The 22,299-nt window shown below is 42.6% G+C and overlaps 1 protein-coding gene across 1 annotated transcript in view; it reads left to right on the top strand.

Annotated features, from left to right (window-relative positions):
• Positions 1-22,299, top strand: part of LOC310842517 (uncharacterized protein) — a 589,060-nt gene that overhangs the window by 275,109 nt on the left and 291,652 nt on the right. The window contains exons 4-5 of the mRNA XM_083734647.1: positions 2,588-2,629; positions 13,863-14,349. Coding sequence (XP_083590773.1) covers positions 2,588-2,629; positions 13,863-13,897 — 77 coding nt within the window. The 3' untranslated portion in view covers positions 13,898-14,349. Of the gene's footprint in view, positions 1-2,587; positions 2,630-13,862 lie in introns of the transcript that reaches the window.

A 22,299-nucleotide genomic window follows, 5' to 3' on the forward strand; every position in this document is an offset into this window, starting at 1 on the left:
CAGCTGAAAAAGGTTGCTGACCCTTGAGTAAACCTCTAAATACCAGTGAGGTCTTATTCATACTTCCTCTTGTCTTGCTGCTTTCCCTTATGGAAAACCACTCTTTAGTGCTCAGTCAGAGCAAATGACAATTCAGGTTTCCCCCAGATTGCCATTTGTTCCAATCTACTGCTGAATCACGAGTTTTCTCTTGGAAAGGAGCAGGGCAAGGGGGAAATTGCTCAACCCCATGCCTTGAAAGCACAGGTCAAATGGAAAACCTCTCGGACCTGGGCTTGCTAGACATTGCACAAGCGGAAGTGTGGAGAAGCTCTGAGTGCGAATCAAACATGAGGAAAGCACTATTGCACTCAGGTGGTGATTGAGGGTTTCCCAAAGGCATGTGGTTGACTGCTGTGAGGACAGGATGGTGGACTAGATGGGTCTTGTCCACCAGGCTCTTCGTCTCTTCTGATGATGCCAGAATTAGCCATGGTGGGCCATCTGGGACCCTGTCTCTTGCCTGTCCATGCTAGATGCAGACACAATTACTTCCCTTTGTATACCTCAGATGGAAATTTAGAAACAGTTTGCATGAGCAAATTTGTTTTGTTAAACTGATATTGACAAATACATGAACTATTGGTGCCTTTAATTGCTATTTCCTCAAATTATTTAATAAAATAAGGTTGCCTGTTTACTTTCTTTAAAGGAATGCCTGAAGCATGCTTTGAAAACTCACTTGTCACTCAAAGCTTTGTTTGTAAAAACCCAGCACTTTGATGAATAGATATACATGCTAGTTTTTTAATATATTTTTTAAAAGGTTCATGATCAAACACCTGCAGAGTTTTTATTCCTTCCTATTTTATAATTACCAACTGGGTTATTGTTAAACTTTCATTTCTACACTGGTAATTTGCTACACATTCTTCATTGTGATCAAGAACAATGGTACCTGTTCTTTGTTGATGTGGGGTTTTAAACTGCATGTGGAAACTTGTGAATGTTGTTCATCTCTGATTATGGATCAGTATATCCACAAGAAAGCCTGTGATATTCTGAGAGCTCTAATGCATTACTAAGCCCATTAGTACATAGCCATGGATATGTCATTATAGTATTTGGTTGCCAAATACCCTGAGTTCTGGCATGAAGCTCATATTGTGTATGCATGGAAGCCAGAAGGCTGCCGGTTTTAGTAGCATTCGGGATGGCATGTGGAGAGAGAGAAATACTTTTCTTAACAATTCTCTCTTTGAAACAAAGAGGCAGTCATACTGTAGATATACTAGCTGATGACCTCCTTTCTCCATCCTGTTAATGCTCCTCTGGAGAGGCTCCGCAATGCTATGGCCAAGGAAACCAGGCTGTGGCTGACAAATCATTCCACTGATGGAGATGGCAATTAGACACCTGGAGAGAAGGGCTGCCAAATGACAGATTCACAAATAATGATGACAATCATGATAATGATAATAATAACAGCGAGAAAATAACCCACTGACACAGTACAAGGCATATGATTTCTGGCCAGAATTATTGCCAGAGCCAAAAGAACATGGCAAGAAAGACAATTTTTGTTTTTTTGTACAGGAATGGTATAAGTGAAGGTCACCAAAATGTACAAAGTGGCAAAAATAAAAATAAAAAGTGGAGGCAGACTTCAGAATGACTACTGACAACAATTGCACTTCATTAATGTTATGAAAACAAGTCCTCTGAAATAAATTCGTCTCCAGCAGATAATATGTGGTAAGCAGGAGCAGCAAGCATGGAGGAGTGCTGCCACATATTATCTGCTGTTCTGGTACCACCATTTCTGCTGCATGCCAGGATGTTCAGGGGACGAAGCAGGATGGCAATGAAATTGGGTGGTCCAGGTTCACAAGGGAGAGGTGCAGATTGGCACCTGCTAGTGTGCCCAAACTACCATCTTGTTGCCTTGCCATCCCAGTACCTGGCAGTGATGCTGCTGCCAGGAGGCCAGTTCTCCAGTGACACCCCTACCCCCAGCCGCTCCTGGTAATTCAAGAGTTCATGACAAGTTCGTTGCATGCACACTCTTGTTCATACCAGAAGAGTTCTGTGCAATTTGAAAGGCCAATTTACTCAAGTGCTTTTTTTCTTTTAAAAAAAAATGTCTGGGAGTACTCTCGTTTTCCTACTCGTATTGAAATATTGCCCCTCAATGAGGCCAAACTGAGAGTCACAAAATGTTTAGGGGTATGTGTAGCCCTGCGTCCCCCCCAGAAAAAAAGCACTGAATTTACCAATAGATTGGATTAACCAAAGGCTGACCACAATGCTCATGATTACAGACGTATGGTACATTATCTAATTCATTTGCCATGAGAAAAAGGATCTGTAAGCATACTAATGTAGTTGATGATGATGCTGAAAACAAGCAAGTTTTTCTTATGGTGAAGATGATCAATGTGGTCTGATGCTACCATGGGGAAAAGTAAATACAATGGTAAAGAAACTGGTGGTCCTGAGAATTGGCCTCAGCTAAGGTAGCTTGCATACAAAGGTGCAATACAATACAACACTGAGGCTTCTGGAATATATTATTGTTCTCAAGTGGCATATCTTCCATTCCTTACAGGACTGCAGATTTTGGCACTGTCCAGAGGAAGACCATCACAAGGTAACTGCTCCCATGGGGCTTAAAAAAATTATTAAATGTTTTATTTTGTTACAAAACAAACATTGTGTCTCCATTTTCGAGTCATAGTCTTTTTCACTGTTGGTTTACGTTCAGTAAGAAACACTGTTGGTATGCAGTTGGGGGAGAAAGAGGGAACGAGGGAGTTGGAGGGTAATGTTATCTCGTTCTATTGCATAGTGTTAGTGTAGGGTTCATTTGCATCATGTGGGTAGGTCCTTTATTTGTACATTTATTTGTTTGTATTGACATTGCGAGATATTAGGGGGTCCAGAGCTTGATTGGTTGCATTCAGTTGGTTGCAGTGTGGTTTGTATGTATGTATGTGTGTGTGTGTGTGTGTTGTTGGGTCAGATTAGCTCTATTAATTTATATGCTTTGGTGGGGGAGAGGTCATTGTCTTATTGTGCTGTATGTGTGATAAAGGGGAGCCACACTGGAGTGAAGGTATCCTCTGTTGCTTGTCCCTGTGTTAGTTTAAGTTTGTTGGTTAGCTTTTCTAATAGGGCGGTTTTCCATACATTTTGGCGCCAGTGTTCTATGTCCACTCTTGATAGGTCCTTCCAGCGTCTAGTTAAGTTTCTGGCTGCTTAATAAGAGAGTTCTGAGCACCTTGTCATGTTGTGTGTGTTGTCCTGGAAAACAATATGGCTAGTTCTGGAGTTGCTTCTATTACCTGTTTTGTTATTTTGGATATTTCTAGTAGCACTGACATCCAAAAGGATTGAATTTTGGGACGTTCCCATCACATGTGGAGGTATGTGTCTATAGAGGTGCAGCCTCTCCAGCATTTGGATGAGGTCCTTGTCTGTATCAGCACCAGCTTCCGTGATGTTAGATACCATTTATCAATAAATTTCAGGGTAAGTTCTCTTCTTTTGGCTGAGATGGATTTAAATGGTGATTTAGACCATATTTTGACCAATGGATGGGGTTTATTTTGTATCCTATGTCATGCTCCAATTGGTGAGGGAGTCTGAAGTGTCTTGGAGTAGTATTTTATATATTGCAGATACCACCCCCTTGCCATGTCCCACCTCATCTCAAAAAAGGCATTGACTAATTTCCCATGGGGCTTTTTGAGATCAGGAAGTGCTGGCAGTTGGGGAGACTGCAGAGTGCAAATGGTTAATGGCAAGAAAACAACAACCACAGCCATTTCATAACAATGAATTAATTCCAAACCTGCATACACCAACAATAAAAGCAAATTCTAAAACACTCTGAATGAGGCAACAAAGGGAAAATCTTTTTCATGGGTGAATAAACCTTCTCAGAAATTGGAGGAGAGGTTCTGGCACAGCACTAGTTTTTTCAGCAAACTGCAACAGTTGCATTTGGTAATTCTTCAGTGAGTTCCAAATACACTGCCTTGAGAGCTATGAAGTTGGATTATCTTTCAGCTTCCCATGTGTAATCTAGCAGGTTCATGATGACTGCAACATCCTACTTGCCAGTGACTTTTTACTCTAACATTGGAATTGTTTCTATGCTTGAGGGTGGTGTTCTGTTCTGCATCACCAAAATTATAAGGCAAGTGATGTTTGTGCACCGTCTCAGACTTAGCACGAGGGGAGAAGCACTCTATAATTCCAAGTCTGAAATGGGGTCCATGCGAAATCTTTGTTTCTGAAGTGACAGCAGCATGGTTGCTGCTTGCCTCTGCTTTGTTCAGCTGTGTGGCAGAAGCATTCCTTGAGTTGCAGATGGTAAAAAATAGAGTTCATGTTCATGGCAGAATTGCAACGATGGATGTGTTTGGGCAGGAGGACATAAGGTTAAATCCAGTAATTACTGGGAATTGGAGAGGGGCAATTTAAGCCAGATGCATCACTGTTGAGCAATTAGGAAAGGATGGAGATATTTTGGTCTCTGACTTATCTTTAATTTCAGCAGTGGCCAAGAACATAAGTTATGACAGAATGAGAGAAGGGCCATCTGGCCTAATTTCTCTGTTGTTTTTGAATGTGTGGGGGTGGGGTGTTTCAACTCAAAGCTCATTCCAAAAATAAAGATGTATGAAACTTGAGGATTCTTTTCTATACTGTGTTTTCTTCTGCTCTGCCCCCAGTAGTTACATCAATGCATTATATACCCCCCCCCAAAAAAAAATGGTACTTGCATTATATATTGTTTTCTAATGCTTGGGTTGTTGTGTCTGAGTTTTTAATAAGACTGCTGGTGGAAAAGGTTTCTCTGCCTGCAAAGGAATGTTCCACAGTTCCAGGTCACCCAAACTATGGAAAAATGCACTTCTCTTTCCATGTATTACATTTTGTGGTGTCCCTTTCCATGGGGTTTAGAAGATGATTATGCAAACAGAGGGAGAACAAGGTTTTCAATGGCAACTAGCATTGGCGGAATTCGGGCTCTCAAATTTCAGCGGCACCCTGTGCAATCCTAAAATTTGGCTCCACCTCCCCTCTCACATTCCATTCTACAGCATTGTTGTGGTGCCCCCTGCAGTGTGGAGCCCAGTGCGGCCGCAGCAGTCATGCTACCCTAAAACCACCTCTGCTACTAGTCTGCCTCTGTATACCAGTGGGAATCCCAGGTGAAGAGAGTGTTTTTGGCATTTGCTTGGAAGCTGGACTAGATGGGTCTTTGGCCTGATTCACAATGGGAAGTATTCTCTCCACTTATGATTCCCAGCAACTATTTGGAGGCTGCCTCTGACAGAGGAGGGAGAAAATAGCCATTGTGACTAGTAGCTATTGATAGCCTTATCTTCCATGAATATGTCTAATCCTCCCTCCAAAGTGTTGGCATCTTGTCAGAGCAAACTGCATAGTTTAACTATGCACTTTTTGAAGGCCTACTTTCTTTTGTCTACTCTGAATATTCCAATGTTCACTGTGTGTTATAAAAAACCTTAACTATCTTAACCTCTTAGCGTATTCATTTATTGTATATTTCTATATTCAGATAGAACCTTTTATGCAGGAGGTGTCATATTTAAGAAGAGAAAAGTCTGTAGTAAAACAAAATAATAGCTGGTTTTGTTTAGTGTTCAGTCATTTAACACAATACTTTTGACAGGAAAAAACATTCACATCATTTAATTTAGCACATATTTGGAATGCAAATGAAGTATGGATATTTGATAAAAAGGTGTTGCTGTTTTGCTTGTTATAAAGAAAAAATGCTCATGATGGCAGTAGAATTCTTATCATCAGCCCACAATGCATGTTGTTGCTTCCATTAACGATCACATGCCTCATTTGTGAAAAGTGATACAAATTTCTCCAAACAAAATGTCTTTGGTGGGAATCTGCTAACTGCAATGAGAAGGGAAAGGGTAAACATTATGGTAATTGAGGTATATGAAGAAATATCATAAATGTTTTCTTGTAATGATGATGAAACAGGCATTCTAGCTGCTTGAATGTTTAATGTTTAGGCTCAGTGCAAGAACTTTCTCAAAATTAGAAGTGTCCATCTAAACAAAACAAATGGCAGTAATCATACAATGCAGAATTCATGCCAGCCTTTTCTTTGTATTCTTGGTTAGGGACATGGGTAAAAAATCAGTTTAACACCTTTCAGGTTTGAATGGCTCTTTTCAGAACAAGCAACAAATAATATGGTTGTAGCCAGTGCTGCCATTTCACTTTGGCAACAGGCTTCACTTGCACAATGTAGAATCCTCACCCACACCCTTAAAATCTTGGTGGACTCTCTGGAGCAGACTGGAAGTCATATCTATATATAGTCTCCTAGTTCAAGTGTTTGATGTTAAATGAGCCCTCTTCTCATACCCCCCTCCACATTTAAATCAATGCACAGAGGCAAACAAGATTGTGCTGGCTGGTCCCATGCCTGATCTCTGTATGTCCTGCAGCCCTTTCCCCAGCCTTCATGAGTTGGGTGGAACATAGCCATGGGTCCTACAACAAACAAAAAAAACCCACACAACTGTATGCACATAGAGGTCCATACCTGTGGTTGGAAATCCTGCTGTCACTATGGTTTCTGATTTTGTGTACCAGCCCTACTCTTGTAAAGTTGTATGTGCATATAGATTGTTATTGTGTTCCACTCAGTGTCCACAGATCAAGATTGGCACCAGTGGCTACACACAGGTTCTGTGCATTGATTGAAAGTGTGTTGCATGTAAGAAAATACAATAAATTCTCTCAATTTGAATCCATCTCCTTTCTCTTAACTTTTGTAAATGACAGATGCTTCTAGCAGTTACTGTCAGCTGTACTAGGCAGAAACAAACCACACTTTCCTATTCTTCCTGCTCTAATTCTGGGCAAGGAATTGAAATGAAACTTATTTTAGACATGTGACTTATTGCAGCCTAATCCCACAAATGTCTTTATTGCTCTGTCTTATCTCCCCCCTCCTTTCTGGGGAACTAGAGAGCCTTGAATTAAATCCAGTGTTATTAGACCAGTAATAAGTTGCACTGAATAACTCCTTAGGGAAGTGACCAATTAAAGCTGCACTCTAGATAGCTTCACTTATGCAGCAGCAAACCCACTAGCTGGTACCCGTTTCCTCATTCCTCTCTCTCCAAGGCTGGCAAGAAAACAGGAAGGAAAGCAAGGGGGGCACCTTCCCACCCAAGTACACATCTTTTAGAGGAAGGATGGGCAACTTGCCTAACCCTGTTAAGAGCCACAAGGAATGTAATCTGAGGACAGGGCACAAGCCAGCTGTGGAAGCCGCTAAAGCCAGCAGGAGACAGAGCATGAGCAAAAAGACTTCTTTTTGCACCCTCCTCCACACAGTCTCCCCCCTCTCTTTCTGAAAGGTACCCCCTTTCTCCTTTTCTGATTTCTCTTTCCCCTTCTCCCTCTTTCTTCCTCCATACCTGCCTGAAGAGGGGCAGATCATTTTTGCCAGAGTTCAGAAAAGAAAACTTTTGAAATTAGGACCTTAGGGACCACAGGAGACTCACAACTGCTGCCCTTAGCAGGTTGGGAAAGCATTAACCATCAGCCAAAGAAAGTTTACAGATGAACACTTGAAGGATTTAGGCAGTCTAAATGGACATTTATGTATCATGATGTATGACTTCTGGAACAGACATACACCTCTGTAAAACATGATCATAAACTAAAATTGGATATGATCCTATTATTACTAGAATGTGGCAAAAACAAATGTAAAAAGAGCTCTTGGAGATGTTCATGAATCTACACATTAACTTTTCCATCTGTCATTTTTCATAAGCTGTTACTGTAGAAGAGCAGGATAAAAATACTAAATAATAACTAAAACAGCAACTAAAACTGCAGAGCTATTTCTGGCTTTCTTGTATTGATAGGGTACACACACTGCTATGCTTCCCCTACTTGAGTCCTTCTTTTGCAGGCACAGGCAAACTCAGCCCTCCAGATGTTTTGGGACTACAATTCCCATCATCCCACCATTGATCCTGTTAAGCTAGGGATGATGGGAGTTGTAGTCCCAAAACATCTGGAGGGCCTGTTCTTTTGCATAGCCAGACTGTATTGCCTTTATAAATGCAAGCCTTAGTTGACACAGCCCATAGAAATGGAAGTGGGGGCAGATCAAAAGCTCATGAGAGCCAAATTCATAGGAATTCAAGTGGATACAGTGAAGGAGAAAAGGAATTTAGGTGTACTCCTCTCTGATCTACAAAGGTATTTGCATGCAAATCATTTTACAGTCCATTGTTTTTGCTTTCCTGACAGCTGTGTTTGTACACCTGCCTCCTCCTAGGGCTTAATTGAATTTCTGTCCTGCCTTTGGATCAATGTACATTGTACACTATATTTTAGGGAATATTGTATTTGCTTTACTAAGCAAACAGGTTTAGTTCTTATCTCATCTCAGCCATTCTTATATCAAGAATTTCTTCTAAAACTGACATATACAATTATCTGACTTCCCTCCAAGCAATGATTTCCTTTCTTTCGGAAATGGGATTCCTGATAAATATGTAGATAGCCTTTTCCACTTCAGACTGATGTGAGAATATCATTCATGCCAGAGCAACTTTCTGGCCTCATCTTGGCACTCTGCATTCCAAATGGTGCTTCTGGTGTAATTATTCCTGACCCGGGATTAAATTCCGATACATTTTTTTAAAAAAGATTCTTTTTCTATTTATTGATATCAGACCGAGTGCATCTCAAGTGTCACAGAACTGTAAGCTGCCTCATTTATATATTGGCTCTCAGAGAGTTCATCACAGAACCCTGCTTACTAAACCAAAGCCCTAGGAGCCTAAGTGCCATGGATAAGAAAATGGTTCTATTGCGGGAAAATATTTTCATTCTTTCATGCATCTTTCCAGCACAATTACTTCAGCTCAAGCTGGGGAATTATGAGGGAGACATTGTGCAGTCCTTCATCGTTTCAATGGATATGAGTCAAGGGAGCATTTTGGTGCCTTGTGCCCCATGGGTTAGACAAGCATGCCTTCTACTTGAGCTACATCTCTCCCCCCCTGCACCCTGCCCTGAGTTGGCAGGGTTTTCAATAGCAGGAGGGCCACTATCACATCCACATCCCTGCAAGACAGCTGGGGAGAGGGAGGAGGGCATTAAGATTGCTCCAGCGATTGGGCCCCATGTCATTGCAGGCCAGCTCAGCCCCTCCACACCTCTGGTATGCCCCTTCAGGGCCGCCTTCTGTTTATGGCTGTTGGGCATCCCATAGGGGACCCTCCCACCCGTCTGCACATTCGACAGGTGAACAGGGGAAATGCCACACAATTAAAGGGATGTTTGAGTCACTCCATTGGAGGTCAGCTTAACTGGGAGAGCTGGGTGAAGGAACATCTCTATGCTCTTCAGTAACAACATACAGTTGCCCTGCACAAGAGGGATGGGAATTGCTCTGCCTGGCTGCCATTTTACACAGTTACTAGGGAGTATGTCCCACTGAACTTAATAGGGTAGATTTCACAGTGGATTGTGCTGTTAAAAGCATCCAAACCTGCCAGTTGTTGTGATCACCTTACCTTACCAACGAGGCACTTTTGCATTCATTTCAATGGAGGAGAGTTAAACACATGCCTTCTTCATTGAAATTGACTAGATTGAAAAACTGGTTGCATTGCACCTTTGTTCTCTAAATATGTGATCCAAGATTGCCAAGAAGTCAAACTTTAATTTGAATGTATTGATGGGCAAACATGTAAATTTCAGTCTCTCGCTTCTCCCATCTTAACCTCAGTCCTCCACATTTCCACATCAGTTTGTGATTTTGTTCAGTCCTAATGAAAATTCACCAGCATTTTAGGGCAAATTTCTCCCAATGTACAAATTTTTGTATGCAGTTTTGCCTGGTATAGAAATGCTTTCAAAGCCATTTACATTTTGCTTGTTGTTTCCACTAAAGTAGCCATTTATATACACACATCACACTGTTATACCCATTTTTGTACACATTATTTCACTGGAGAACTGCACTGCAAAATTCAGAGACTTGCAAAATTCAAAGGATGTCTGTGTTTTGGTCTGCATCTTGTTTTTGGATGCAGACCAAATTTAGGTAAGTTCACTTTTAAATGAGAACTGAATCAAATTACCCCCCCCCCCCATACAACTGCACTCAGGGATGACACACATCCTTGAAAATAAGGAAAACACCACTGTGTAGGCTTGTCATCTACAATTCTGCTGGATCATTCATATTTCATTGTGCTTTGTTATGGCAGCTTGTTTTCCAGAAATCAAGATCCTCTGACATGCGTATTTATTTCTATTAAGCTTAATGAGTTTTTCTCCTCAATTACTTGTACAACTTTATTTACGCACATTTTCCAATGCTAGCAGACCATGCTCTTCCTGTTCAATATTATGACAGCAGAAGTGAGTGCACCATGGCTGCTAAATACATTTACCTGCATAATTTTACCCACGTTTACTTTTCACACAGCCAGCTCTTTGTTCTTACCGTTCAGTTTATCCTAGCCAAATTGATGGCTCTAATATATGACTCCCTCCCAGAACAGGATCCATAAAGACTCACTGGACCTGAAAAAAAAGCTCATCTGCTTGTGTCCTTGTTGGGAACAAGAAATCAGATGGTATGACCCCTTTGTTAGTCAACCTTCACTGGTTACCAGCTCTCTGACATATTGACAAGAATATTTTACGATCTGATTTTTATTGTTTATTAGGTAGTTCATCTGCTTCTTTTTCTGAATTGATGGCTTAGAGCAAGCCCCTTTGCTCTCTGCAAGCAGCACGGGCTGGAGTACAATGGCATGTGTCATTCTCTTTGAAGTGCGCTTGATGTCTTTAGACTATAAAATTAGACGACCTGCTTGTATAGTAAAATATGAAACTTCCAGGGGAAAAGTACTGTTTACGGTAATGTTATTATTATTCTTTTGCACCATAGTGCCAATATTATCGGTAGCTTGAAAAAGTTCCCTAGACTATGGGAAATAGGTGAATAGAATTGTAAGTTTGCTTCTGCTAAAGCTGGGGTTAAGTAGGCTGTAGCTCCCCATCGAGCCACCAACGTAGCCCTCCCTTGCTATGTGACTTAGGCTGGCTCAAATTCAAAGGGCTTGTCTAACATCTGCCTCCTTAGTATGGACATCAAAGAAGGTTTTCTAGAGGCCTCAAATTATTATGGACTCCTCCATACAATTTTTCAATGCTGCATTCATTCTGATTTGCTTGCAGAAACTTATCTAGAGATTGGACTATGCCCAATCTTCATTAAGCATCAATCCTGATTTGCTTATGTGGGACTTATATGTCTTCCCACACTTTTCAGTGCATGTCCATTCAAAAAGTCAGTTTTTAAAAAAATAAAAAGAATTTGTACTGCTAAGGAGACAGAATGTTTTCATCCACTTTAACTGTGAAAACCTATTTTGAAGCATGTGTTTGAATCCTGCTTGCAAAACAGTAGCAATCTGGAAGCACCTAATGAACCTTTGTTGGCAGTTCCTGTATGAGAGCCTAGGAGAGCAAAAAAGTATAAAAGGAACCTCCTTTCTAAACTGGGCAAAGATATGGATGGGTGGGCAAGGCTATGAGGCTATATTCAGGTTCAGAGGCTGCACACCTCTAAATAACCCCATGCACAAATCCTGTTAGCACTCTGCAGGTGAGCTTGCTATTAGAGCGGGTGCTTGGCGAGTTTATAGATAAACTTCATGGGTAGAAAACAAGGTGTCAGGATTTCTGAACTTGTGTTCTCATAATAACTGTTCATATAAATTTCAGAATCAATATTTGTTTTTGAGTATTCATTTCAAAACTTTATGGTCCCTTATCCAGTTGAGTGATGTTTAAATCCCATTGAAATCAATTGAGCTTAAGTTATTTGTGAAAAGCTTGTCCCATTATCTTCAATGAGACATAAATGCAACTAACTCTAGCTAAACTGGGACCATGCCGTTGACTCTGTTCATTTCCTCTTAATTTGCACTTGATGATTGTGATCAAATCAGAAAGGGGAAAGGACTTGAGAACGATTGATATTCTACTTTAAAAACCCTTTCTTTTCTTTGTCTGCATTTCCCCCTGTATACTGCTTTAAAGAATGCTAAAGCAAATGCTGATCTTAATCAGATCTGACCCTAAGTACCACACACTTCTATTTTAATATCAATATTAGAAACTTCAGATAAAGATTTGAAAGGGCAGGCCTAGTTTGACTATGCATTCTAATTAAGGCCATAAAAAGGTGAACACATATTACCTAAACAGAGGTTAATTTTTCTTTCATGTACTTTGGCTTTTTACTTTTGTAAATTATTGATTCCTCTGCCTATTAGTCATTGCACATTAAGCGGCTCCTTTGGAAATGACTTTCACCCCCTCAGTATTCATGGAAGCGGAAGAAAAGCTTCTTAGCGACACAGTGGGGTGAACTTAGCTGTGGCTCCATCCTCTCTCAGGCAACAAGCCTATCTATGTATGTACCTATGAACCTGCATAAGAAGAGCAGCCCCGCTGGATCATACTTAAAGGCCTATCTGGTCCAGAAGCCTGCTTCCTACAGTGCCTATGAGAAGCCCACAAGCAGGGCATGAATGCAACAGTCCCCACACTTTCTCTTGTTTCTAAGCAACTGGTATTTAGAAGTATGCAGCTTCTGGAGATAGATGGATAGCCTTGTCCTCCATTGATTTATTTAATCCTGCCTTAAAGCCATCTAAATTGGTGGCTATCACCACATCTTGTGGTAGCAAATTCCATAGTTTAAACTATGCACTGTGTGAACAAGTACTTGCTCTTGGGTGTCCGTGTCCTTATTACAGGAATTATAAGGATTTACACCCCATTCCGCAACATATGCTCAGCATAGCTTATGAAGAAATAATGACAGTCTCAGGCTATTGAATGGATGTATGAGCATTCACTTGGGATGGCTAAATAATGTAATGTGCCATGTGAGAGACATACCCTGGTGGCCCTTGCAATGCTGCAAAGGATATTTGGCCATAATTCTCAGATCATAAACATACTTGCTAGGGAGTAAGTATCCTTGAGCTCAGTGGGACGTAACTTAAGAGTAAATGTGTTTAGGATCACACTGCCACTGTCATCTTATTTGAAATAAGTATTTTACATTTTCATATTTATTTATTTTAACTTTTTAATTCTATTTATATACCTGTTTCCTTTCTGAGTCAGTGGTGGCGTCTGAATAAAAAGGCTTCTTCTCTGGTAATGGCAAAGTTATGGCTGCAGATGTGGCAAAGTTTTTGCTGTTGATGGATGGGGTAGCGACTCCCCCAGCAGGCTGCTGTTCTTCAGCAGAAAGGTCTGGGCAGGCTGAGGTTTTTATCCACCTCTCAGCTGGGAATAGACTTGCTACTTCTGCCTACCTTCTGTCTCTGCAGAATAATGCAAACATGCTTCCTTTCTCTTCAGTGTGGGAATGGTTGCGGATTTATTATATTCATAGCTTTCTGGGTTGCTTGCTATTTTTCTATGAAAGTAAGCATTCAGAAGGTTGTTGCCTACCACCCTAGTAACCTTTTCTCAACTCCTTATGCACATACAGGGAGATCAGGCCTCTAGGCTACAATTTCAAATCAATTAAGCTGGAGTAATTACTCCATTGAAAGTAATATGATACTTTTAAGTACTTGGGCTTAACTGGGTCCTATTCTGGCTGCTGTTTCCCCAATCAACGTAATTGTTCCAATGAATGTTCACACACGACCTTTGCGTAGATTTAGCGTTCTCATTATGGCAGATGATGGGACTTCCTCAAAGGAGTAGCTCCAACCTTTAGCATGGCCTTTTTCTTTTTACAGGTATTCTGTCTCTTGTGTATTGTCCCAGTTTTTAAATCTAGAAATGAAAGATGAAGCAGTGGCTGGAAGAGGTACCGATGCACACAGAAAACAACTTCTAGCAGAGTTATCAGCTTATCCTCCTTGAGCCTATAGAGTAAATTTTAATTTATATCTCTCCCTTCAGTACCTGAGCATTGATTTTTATTCGGGAGATAATACCGCTCCATCAGGGAACTGGCTCCTTGCTTCACAGACCCATTCTAAGTTAACAATGTCAAAAGTTAAAACGGCAGCCAAAGTTCTAAAACATTTCTCAGGGAAAAGTGTCATATTTGTTTCTGACAGTTAAAAAAAGAAGAAGTGCTAATGGATTCAAGTGAGGGAACATTTCTACAGGCTGTAGGGAGAGACCATCAGGTGCAACTTGTCCATGAATGAGAAAAATGCACATTTAAGAAGGGCAAAGTTAGCACTTAAGATTTTATGTGTGATACATTACCCAGGATGACACAATTGTTTGATGTTTCACAAATGCAATGTAGGAAGCGAAATCCTAAATAAACAAAACAATGTTTTATTCTGGAGCCCAGTGATAACATTTTTGAGTATGGCTGACAAAACAAACGGACTATAGCATAGCCTCACCATCTGCCCACAACTGGTTTAGGGTTTTTTTAGTCAATACGGTTCTGAAAAACGTTTTGTTCATTTTTCCTATTGTTTTTGTGTATGGAAATGGATGTATTCTGTTTTGTTTTTGTCTTTAAAAAAGATCACTACAGAAATTACCTGGGGGGGGGGGGACGACGACGACAGACTTTGGTTTCCTAACAACTCAAACATATGGAATCTGAAGCCGTAAATACAACCTGGTGTGTGTGTGTTACAGTTTGACAGTGGAATGGACTCCGTTGGGAAGTTGTGGACTCTGCTTCATTTGAGGTTTTTAGGCAGAGATTGGATGGCGACCTGTCAGGGATGCTTTAGTTGAGATTTCTTCATTGCAGACAGTTGGACTAGATGACCCTTGGGGTCTCTTCCAACTCTACAATGCTATCATTCTATGATTCTGTGACACCCATGTGGAGTAGGCTTCAGAGCATGCCCACTGTCCCCCAACTGCTCATGTTCAACAGACCTTTTGAAATTCTGAAAGTTTGCTTAGTGCATGGACGTTGACTTAACTGAAATGTCAGGGAACCTGTGGTCTAAACCACTGAGCCTTTGGGCTTGCCAATCAAAAGGTCGGCAGTTCGAATCCCTGTGACGGGGTGAGCTCCCATTGCTCGGTCCCTGTTCCTGCCAACCTAGCAGTCTGAAATCACGCCAAATGTGCAAGTAGATTAATCAGTACCACTCCGGTGGGAAGGTAAATGGCTTTTCCGTGGGCTGCTCTGGTGTCAGTGTTCCGTTGCACCAGAAGCAACTTAGTCATGCTGGCCACATGACCCGGAAAAACTGACTGTGGAGTGGACAAACGCCAGCTCCCTCGGCCTGTAAAGCGAGATGAGCACTGCAACCTCAGAGGCATTTGCGACTGGACTTAACTGTCAGGGGTCCCTTTACCTTTACCTAGATTACATGGAGAGAGCCATCATGTTTATATGTCAGTAGTCAACCTCCTCTGATGTGCCACGGTGCATATATGCCAAAGGCATTTGAAAACAAATTACTATCAGAGAGGCACACAGGTGAATGAAGAGCTCAGGCTCTTTGCTGTCAAAGTTTTACTTAAGTGTTTTATTGACCGTCATTCAATGTGCCTTGTATATTTGCTGAAGAGTTTACGAGATTTTTTTCAGTTCAGCCCATGTTGTAATCATGCATATGGAAGGAACTCAAGCATAACGTTTTGTAATTAAGATTAATGCATGGTTGTAAGATCTTCGGTGCTTGCAGGATTTTAGAAATCTATTAATTTCTTATTAGTTTCAGTATAATGATTAAACCTTTTAAATGGAAGGCAAAATAAACTGCTGAACCCAACATTGCAAGAGACCTAGCATGTGCTGTTCATTTAAGCACTTTCAGTGATTTAATTATATTTGATCCCATAATCCTTTCACTGAGTTGGAAATTCAGAAGTTTCATTTAGATTTAAGTGATGGTTAATGAGGGCAGTGGGATATCTTTTGTGGTGCACAACTTGTGAATAATGCAAACTATAACTCATATCTCTTTCAGCAAAGAAAGCAGAACCAAATCTCACTGAGAGTATGTTCTCATTACAGAGGTTAAGTGAACAACATAGAATAAATTATCAAGTTCTCATTGCACACACAGGCTATAGCGAGGAAGACAGCCTTTCATGAGCTAGCCAGGCTTTCCTTGTGGAGGCAGAAAATCAAACACTGTAGGCATATATTTGGAGTTATGTCAACAATAAAAGCCCCATGGATGTGTTGCAATCTAGAACGCATCCAAAATCTTTTACACTCTCACTTATATCTATATCATGTTCTTCCTTCAAGGAAAGTTTAAGATGGCATATACACAAGGTGCGTACAGCGGATTTCAACAAATCCAGAATCTTGAACTGGTCACTCCAGACAGATTTGGGACTTGTTCAGACTAGGCATCAATGGAGAGGGAAAAGATGCTGACCCACAACTTCTCACTTGTAGCTTGGCTACCACAAAGGGGTTATCACTATTTAGCTGTGATGCCCTTTTAATTTGCAAGAATGGGAAGGTTTGGGTTGTGGCTTCTGCAGTGGTCTTCATTCTCAGCCACTGGATCTCTGGTGAATTTCATATCAACTAAATCAGGCTTCCTCAACCTTGGCCCTCCAGATGTTTTGAGACTACAATTCCCATCATCCCCGGCCACTGGTCCTGCTAGCTAGGGATCATGGGAGTTGTAGGCCAAAAACATCTGGAGGGCCGAGGTTGAGGAAGCCTGAACTAAACGAATTGCCTTAATTGGGCTGCATCATTGTGAAATTGCATGCTTGTTATTCCCAATTCTCCAGAGCACCTGTGCAAACACACAGTTTGTTTGACCCTTGCATGCTCCCCCAACCACTGCAATAAAGCATCCCAACAAATTTGCTATTTTAAAAAGTGGATGGGTAAGATTGCAACAGGCAGCACATGACATAAAAATTTAAAATTCGGTAATCATTCTCACTGCAGCCACCCTGCCAAACCAAGGTAGCCACATCTGCTTCCAGCCTTTGAGCTGTTTCCTATGCCTCACTGGTTTTCCAGCATGAGATTTTTTAATTTCATGGTTATGTCTTAAAACTGGTTTGCCCAACTTAGTAAGCAAAACAATGGGAAAATCAGCAAGCCCTCTCTTACATTTCAGAAGAGTTTAGAAAACCTTGATTATGTCAGAGTTTTTTCGTGCTTGACTTTATTCTTCTTCCTGAATCTTTGATTAGATTTTTGCTTATCAATTTTAATCTGTTTGATGCTTTGCGTATTGTTTGATGTTCAATTTTAAGAATTGTTTTATTGTTTTGCTTTCTCCTTTTGTGATCCACCTTAGGGAGAGATAGTTTTAAAGGCAGTACAAAGATTTCTTAAACAAACATGCAGGTGTTGGAATGTTGAAAAATAAGAAAATAGGAAAACTGGGAATTTTCAAAGCCACCAAAATAATGTTGGGTAGCTATTAATGCCACCTCCAACAAAACATAAACCTGTGATAGGTATGCCTTCATTAATAATATTAGTGATTTTCCGCACCAGATAGATGTCCAAGAACTCTACAGTAATGCAAGACGACAGTGAATCTTTCATCTGAGAAGAATATAATATTTTGTCCTGACTTCAGATACTACCTTACCAATTAAGTCTATCAGCAAATGCTGTCTTAATTTTTAAATGAGATCAGAGACTTGGTGCCTCAAACCATATGCCTCCAAAAGAGAAGAGGGCACTGCAGGTACTGGATATAAATGCAAATGTTGTAATAGTGCCTAAAAATAGTGGAAAGATTTCTCAATATAGACTATTTTTCATTAGAAATCAAAGTTAGGGCTCTCAGTCTCTAGGTACACATTAGTAATAATGATTATTTCCTAGAAGGGGAGAATGCTGAAATCTCTACTACGAATACTTTCAAATTAAAGTTCATTCAGCTAAAAGGGTTACTTACTCATGGGCAGAATTAGAGGAAATTTTCCATTACCAAGATATGCTAAGCTGCCTTTTGGGCAGCTGGCCAACTTTTAAAAAGGCATTACAAGCTTATCTCAAAAAATGTGTATTCCTCAGTAATAACTCAGGGAGCCCTTTGCATTCCTTGTAGATTTGGTTAGAATCCCAATTTGCGTCTTCATTGTTTTGATAGAGCTATCCAATTGCATTGAATGAGCAAAGGTAGAAGAAGAAAAAAGCATTTCACATGATTGTTTGCCTCAAGAGGGCAATTCTCTTTGCACAAGCACCTTTCCTGAAGCTTGAGCCTCAGTCTCTTAATGGTTTGTTGTTATATTATGAGTGACTGGAGCCCTTATTAGCAAAGGCCTTAGGCTAAACATCTTTCATGTAAGGGGCAAGGATATTATTTTAGGGTATTGTTTTAAAAAATGGAAGTGTACATATATGCCTATGATGGGATAATGAGCTGCTTGTGCGTAAAAGCTTGATCCCGCTGGGGTTTGGCCGGTCATCCAAACCCAGGCACTAACGGAGCCCCCAAAAGCATGACTCCGTCAGTCGCTGGTAGAATCTGACAGTGGGCGTCTACGGAATTTACGCCAACATAAAAGCTGTTTGACGGACATGCGCTTTCGTGACTCTCTGCGTGACAGTTTCCGGCGAAGGGAGGGAATTCCTAAAGGGGGTCTAGTTACCTCTTCACTATTCTCACTAGAAGCGTCTGAGAGCCTCCCCTCCGCTGTAACTCCTGCACTCCCCCTGCTGGTTCCTGCTTCTGCTGCAGAGTCTCTCCTACTCTGCTGGAGCCTGTCCAGCACCTCTAACTCCGATGGCAGTTCCCTGACATCCACCTCCCCCCCAGGCCCCCCTTCACCCCCTCCCGCCTCCTCTCCCACTGGCGGTGAGGGCGGAAAGCCCCTGAAAGAGCAATCCTCGTCATCAGAGGATTCAAACACTTCTAGCCACGGCGTCCCGTCTCTCTCCCCGTCTTCTTCTTCTTCGTCGGAGGCAGCTTCCTCACCCACCCCTGACTCTGGGAACCCTTCAAACTCTCCCTCCTCATCGGTGGTCCCAAAGTGTTCCCTTCTAAATCGTGCCACGGGTTGCGGTTTTCTTGGGAAACGCTGATGAAATGTTTCTATTAAGATCTCGTCATTCACTACCTCTGCTGGCACCCAAGTGTTTTCCGACTCTACTTCCCCCTCCCATTCTACCAGATATTCCACCTGATTCCCCTTCCACCTGGAATCAATGATTCCTGCCACGTTCATGTCGCGCTCTCTCTCTTCTATCACGAGCGTTTGGGTGGCCTCTCTCTCACGCTCCCCCCACTCACGTCCCTCTCGGTACGGCGACAGTAATGACCTGTGAAATACTGGGTGTAATTTCATGTGACTGGGCAGTCTGAGTTTGAATGCTACTGGGTTGACCTGCTGTATGACCTCAAAGGGTCCCAATTTCTTGGGTCTCAATTTCTTACTCCCACCCTTGAACGGTAGTCCTTGGGTGGACAACCACACTCGGTCTCCCACCCTTATGATTTCACCTTCCCTCCTATTTCTGTCTGCTTGCTTCTTATATTCTTCCTTGGCTCTCTCTAAGTTAAGTTGAAGCTGACGGTGGATCGCTTCCATCTCTTCAAAAAAATGTTCCGCTGCCGGCACGCTCCACCTCTCCCCCCCCTCTCCTGGGAATGCCCGGGGATGGCACCCATAGTTTGCCAGGAAAGGACTCATCCCTGTGGACACATTCTCCGCGTTGTTGTAGGCAAATTCGGCCAGCGGTAGCTTATCTACCCAATCATTTTCTCTGTCCTTTACATAACACCTCAGGTATTGTTGCAAAATGCCGTTTGCCCTTTCCGCTTGCCCATTAGTTTCTGGGTGTCGGGCAGTGGAGAAATTGAGTTCTACTTGCAGTAAGCTCATAAGTTTCCTCCAGAACCTGGAAGTAAATTGTTTGCCTCTGTCACTGACCACCCTCAAGGGGGCGCCATGCAACCTGAAAATATGCTCTACAAACAACTTGGCGGTCTCCTCCGCTGTAACCGCATGTGAACAGGCTATAAAATGACACATTTTGGTTAATAGATCTACCACCACCATGACAGCTGTTTTGCCTTTGGATTTTGGCAGGTCCGTCATAAAATCTATGGATACTGCCTCCCAAGGCCTTTCTGGCGTGGGTAAGGGTTGTAATAGCCCCGCTGGCGCCACCCTCTCTCCTTTTGCTCGCTGACACCTGTCGCAACCCCTAACATATTCCCGCACGTCCTCCCTCACCTTGGGCCACCAAAACTCCCTGGTAACCAACCACATGGTTTTGTGCTGTCCAAAATGTCCCGCTGTGGGGCTGTCATGCAACTGCTTGAGTACTCTGCCCCTCAGTTCCCCATCTGGTATGTACAGTGCCCCTTTGTAATACAACGCCCCGTTCTTTTCTTCAAATCCCCCTGTGTTCTCTTCTGTCCTCCTGAGTTCTCTGAGTTTCTCTTGGGCGTATTCATCGTTCTCCGTACCTTCCATCAGTTCCCTTTGCCCCACCAATGCCGCCCCACACACCCAGCGGTCTTCGGAGATTACATGCCTTGCCTCAGGCGCTCCCTCCCCCTCTAAGTACTCAGGTTTCCTGGACAGGGCATCCGCTCTCACGTTCTCTGAACCTGGCACGTAACGAATCTCAAAGTGGAATTTGGAGAACTCCTGGGCCCATCGCACTTGTCTCTGGTTCAGGACACGGGCTGTTCTCCAATATTCCAGATTTTTGTGGTCAGTTCGGACTTGAACCTTGTGTTGCGCCCCAATCAGCAAGTGCCGCCATTTCCGGAATGCTTCATGAATGGCGAGCAGTTCTCTGTCGTACACTGTGTAGTTCCTCTCGGATTTGTTCAATTTCCGCGAAAAGAATGCACACGGTCTCCATTCCGACGTATCCTTTCCCGGCTGGAGAAGCACGGCCCCCACTGCTCGGTCTGACGCGTCAGTCTCCACTCTCATTGGTTGTTGTAGATCCACGTGCAGAAGCTGTTCTTCCGACGCAAACGCCTGCTTTAGGCGTTCGAACGCCCGCTGCGCTTCTTCCGTCCAAACAAATTTCTTTTTGCTACTAAGACAATCTGTGATGGGCGCGGTCAAATGGGCAAAGTTTTTGATGAACTTCCTATAGAAGTTTCCGAACCCCAGGAACCTTTGCACGTCCTTCTTGGTCTTTGGTGTTTTCCATTCCAGTACCGCTTGAACCTTGCTGGGATCCATGGCCAATCCCTTGTCAGACAACCGGTACCCCAGGAATTCCACCTCCCTAGTATGAAACTGACACTTCTCCAGTTTCACCCACAGCCGGTTTTCTCGCAGTTTGCTCAGTACCTCTCTTACATCTCGCACATGCTGCTCCTCATTCTCTGAGTACACCAGGACGTCATCTAAGAACGCTACGCAGTTCTTGTAGAGCAATGGCCCCAGGACGTGATTCATGAATGATTGAAAACAGGCGGAGCCTCCTTGTAATCCGAAAGGCATAACGAGGTACTCAAACGCCCCCAAGGGGGTGAACATAGTGGTCTTCCACTCATCCCCCTTCCTCACACGTATCAAGTTATATGCCCCCCTAAGGTCCAGCTTGGTAAAAATCTTCCCTTTTCTCACCTGTGTCAGAATGTCATCAATTCTAGGCATAGGGAAAGTCACTGGTTCTGACACTGCATTCAGGGACCTGAAATCACACACAAGTCTGGGCTTGCCCGTGTTTTTTTTGTCCACAAAGAACACTGGACTGCCCCCCACCGCTCGTGACTCTCTGATGAAACCTCTCTTGAGATTCTTGTCAATGAACTCCCTTAACTCCTGCATCTCACTGTCTGACATTGCATACAGCTTCCCCACTGGCAATTGTGCTCCTGGGAGTAAGGTAATTTGACAGTCAAAGGGTCTGTGCGGGGGCAATTTATCCGCTTCCTTTTCGCTGAATACGTCCATCAAGTCAGCGTATTGTGGTGGCACCTTCCCCTTGTCCATCACTTCCACCCCTGCTAGAGTGGCCCTGCTGCCTGCCTGGGCCTCTCCCTCCTTGCAGTGTTCTAGGCAATGTGCTGATCCAAAGGAAACCACGCGCTGATGCCAGCCTACTAGCGGATCATGTAGTGCCAGCCAGCTCATTCCCAAGATAATAGGGGCTCCTCCCAGGGTGGCTACGTTAAACGCTATCAGTTCTGTGTGCCGTGCCACCCTCATTATCATTGGTACAGTCTGTTGGCTCACTTCTCCTCCCAACAGCTCCCTCCCATCAATCGTGGTAACCTGCAAAGGCTTACTTAATGGGATAGTCTGTATCTGGTGCTCAGCTGCAAA

The sequence above is a fragment of the Podarcis gaigeae genome (assembly GCF_964106915.1).
Source record: "Podarcis gaigeae genome assembly, chromosome: 4".
Taxonomy (NCBI): Eukaryota; Metazoa; Chordata; class Lepidosauria; order Squamata; family Lacertidae; genus Podarcis; species Podarcis gaigeae.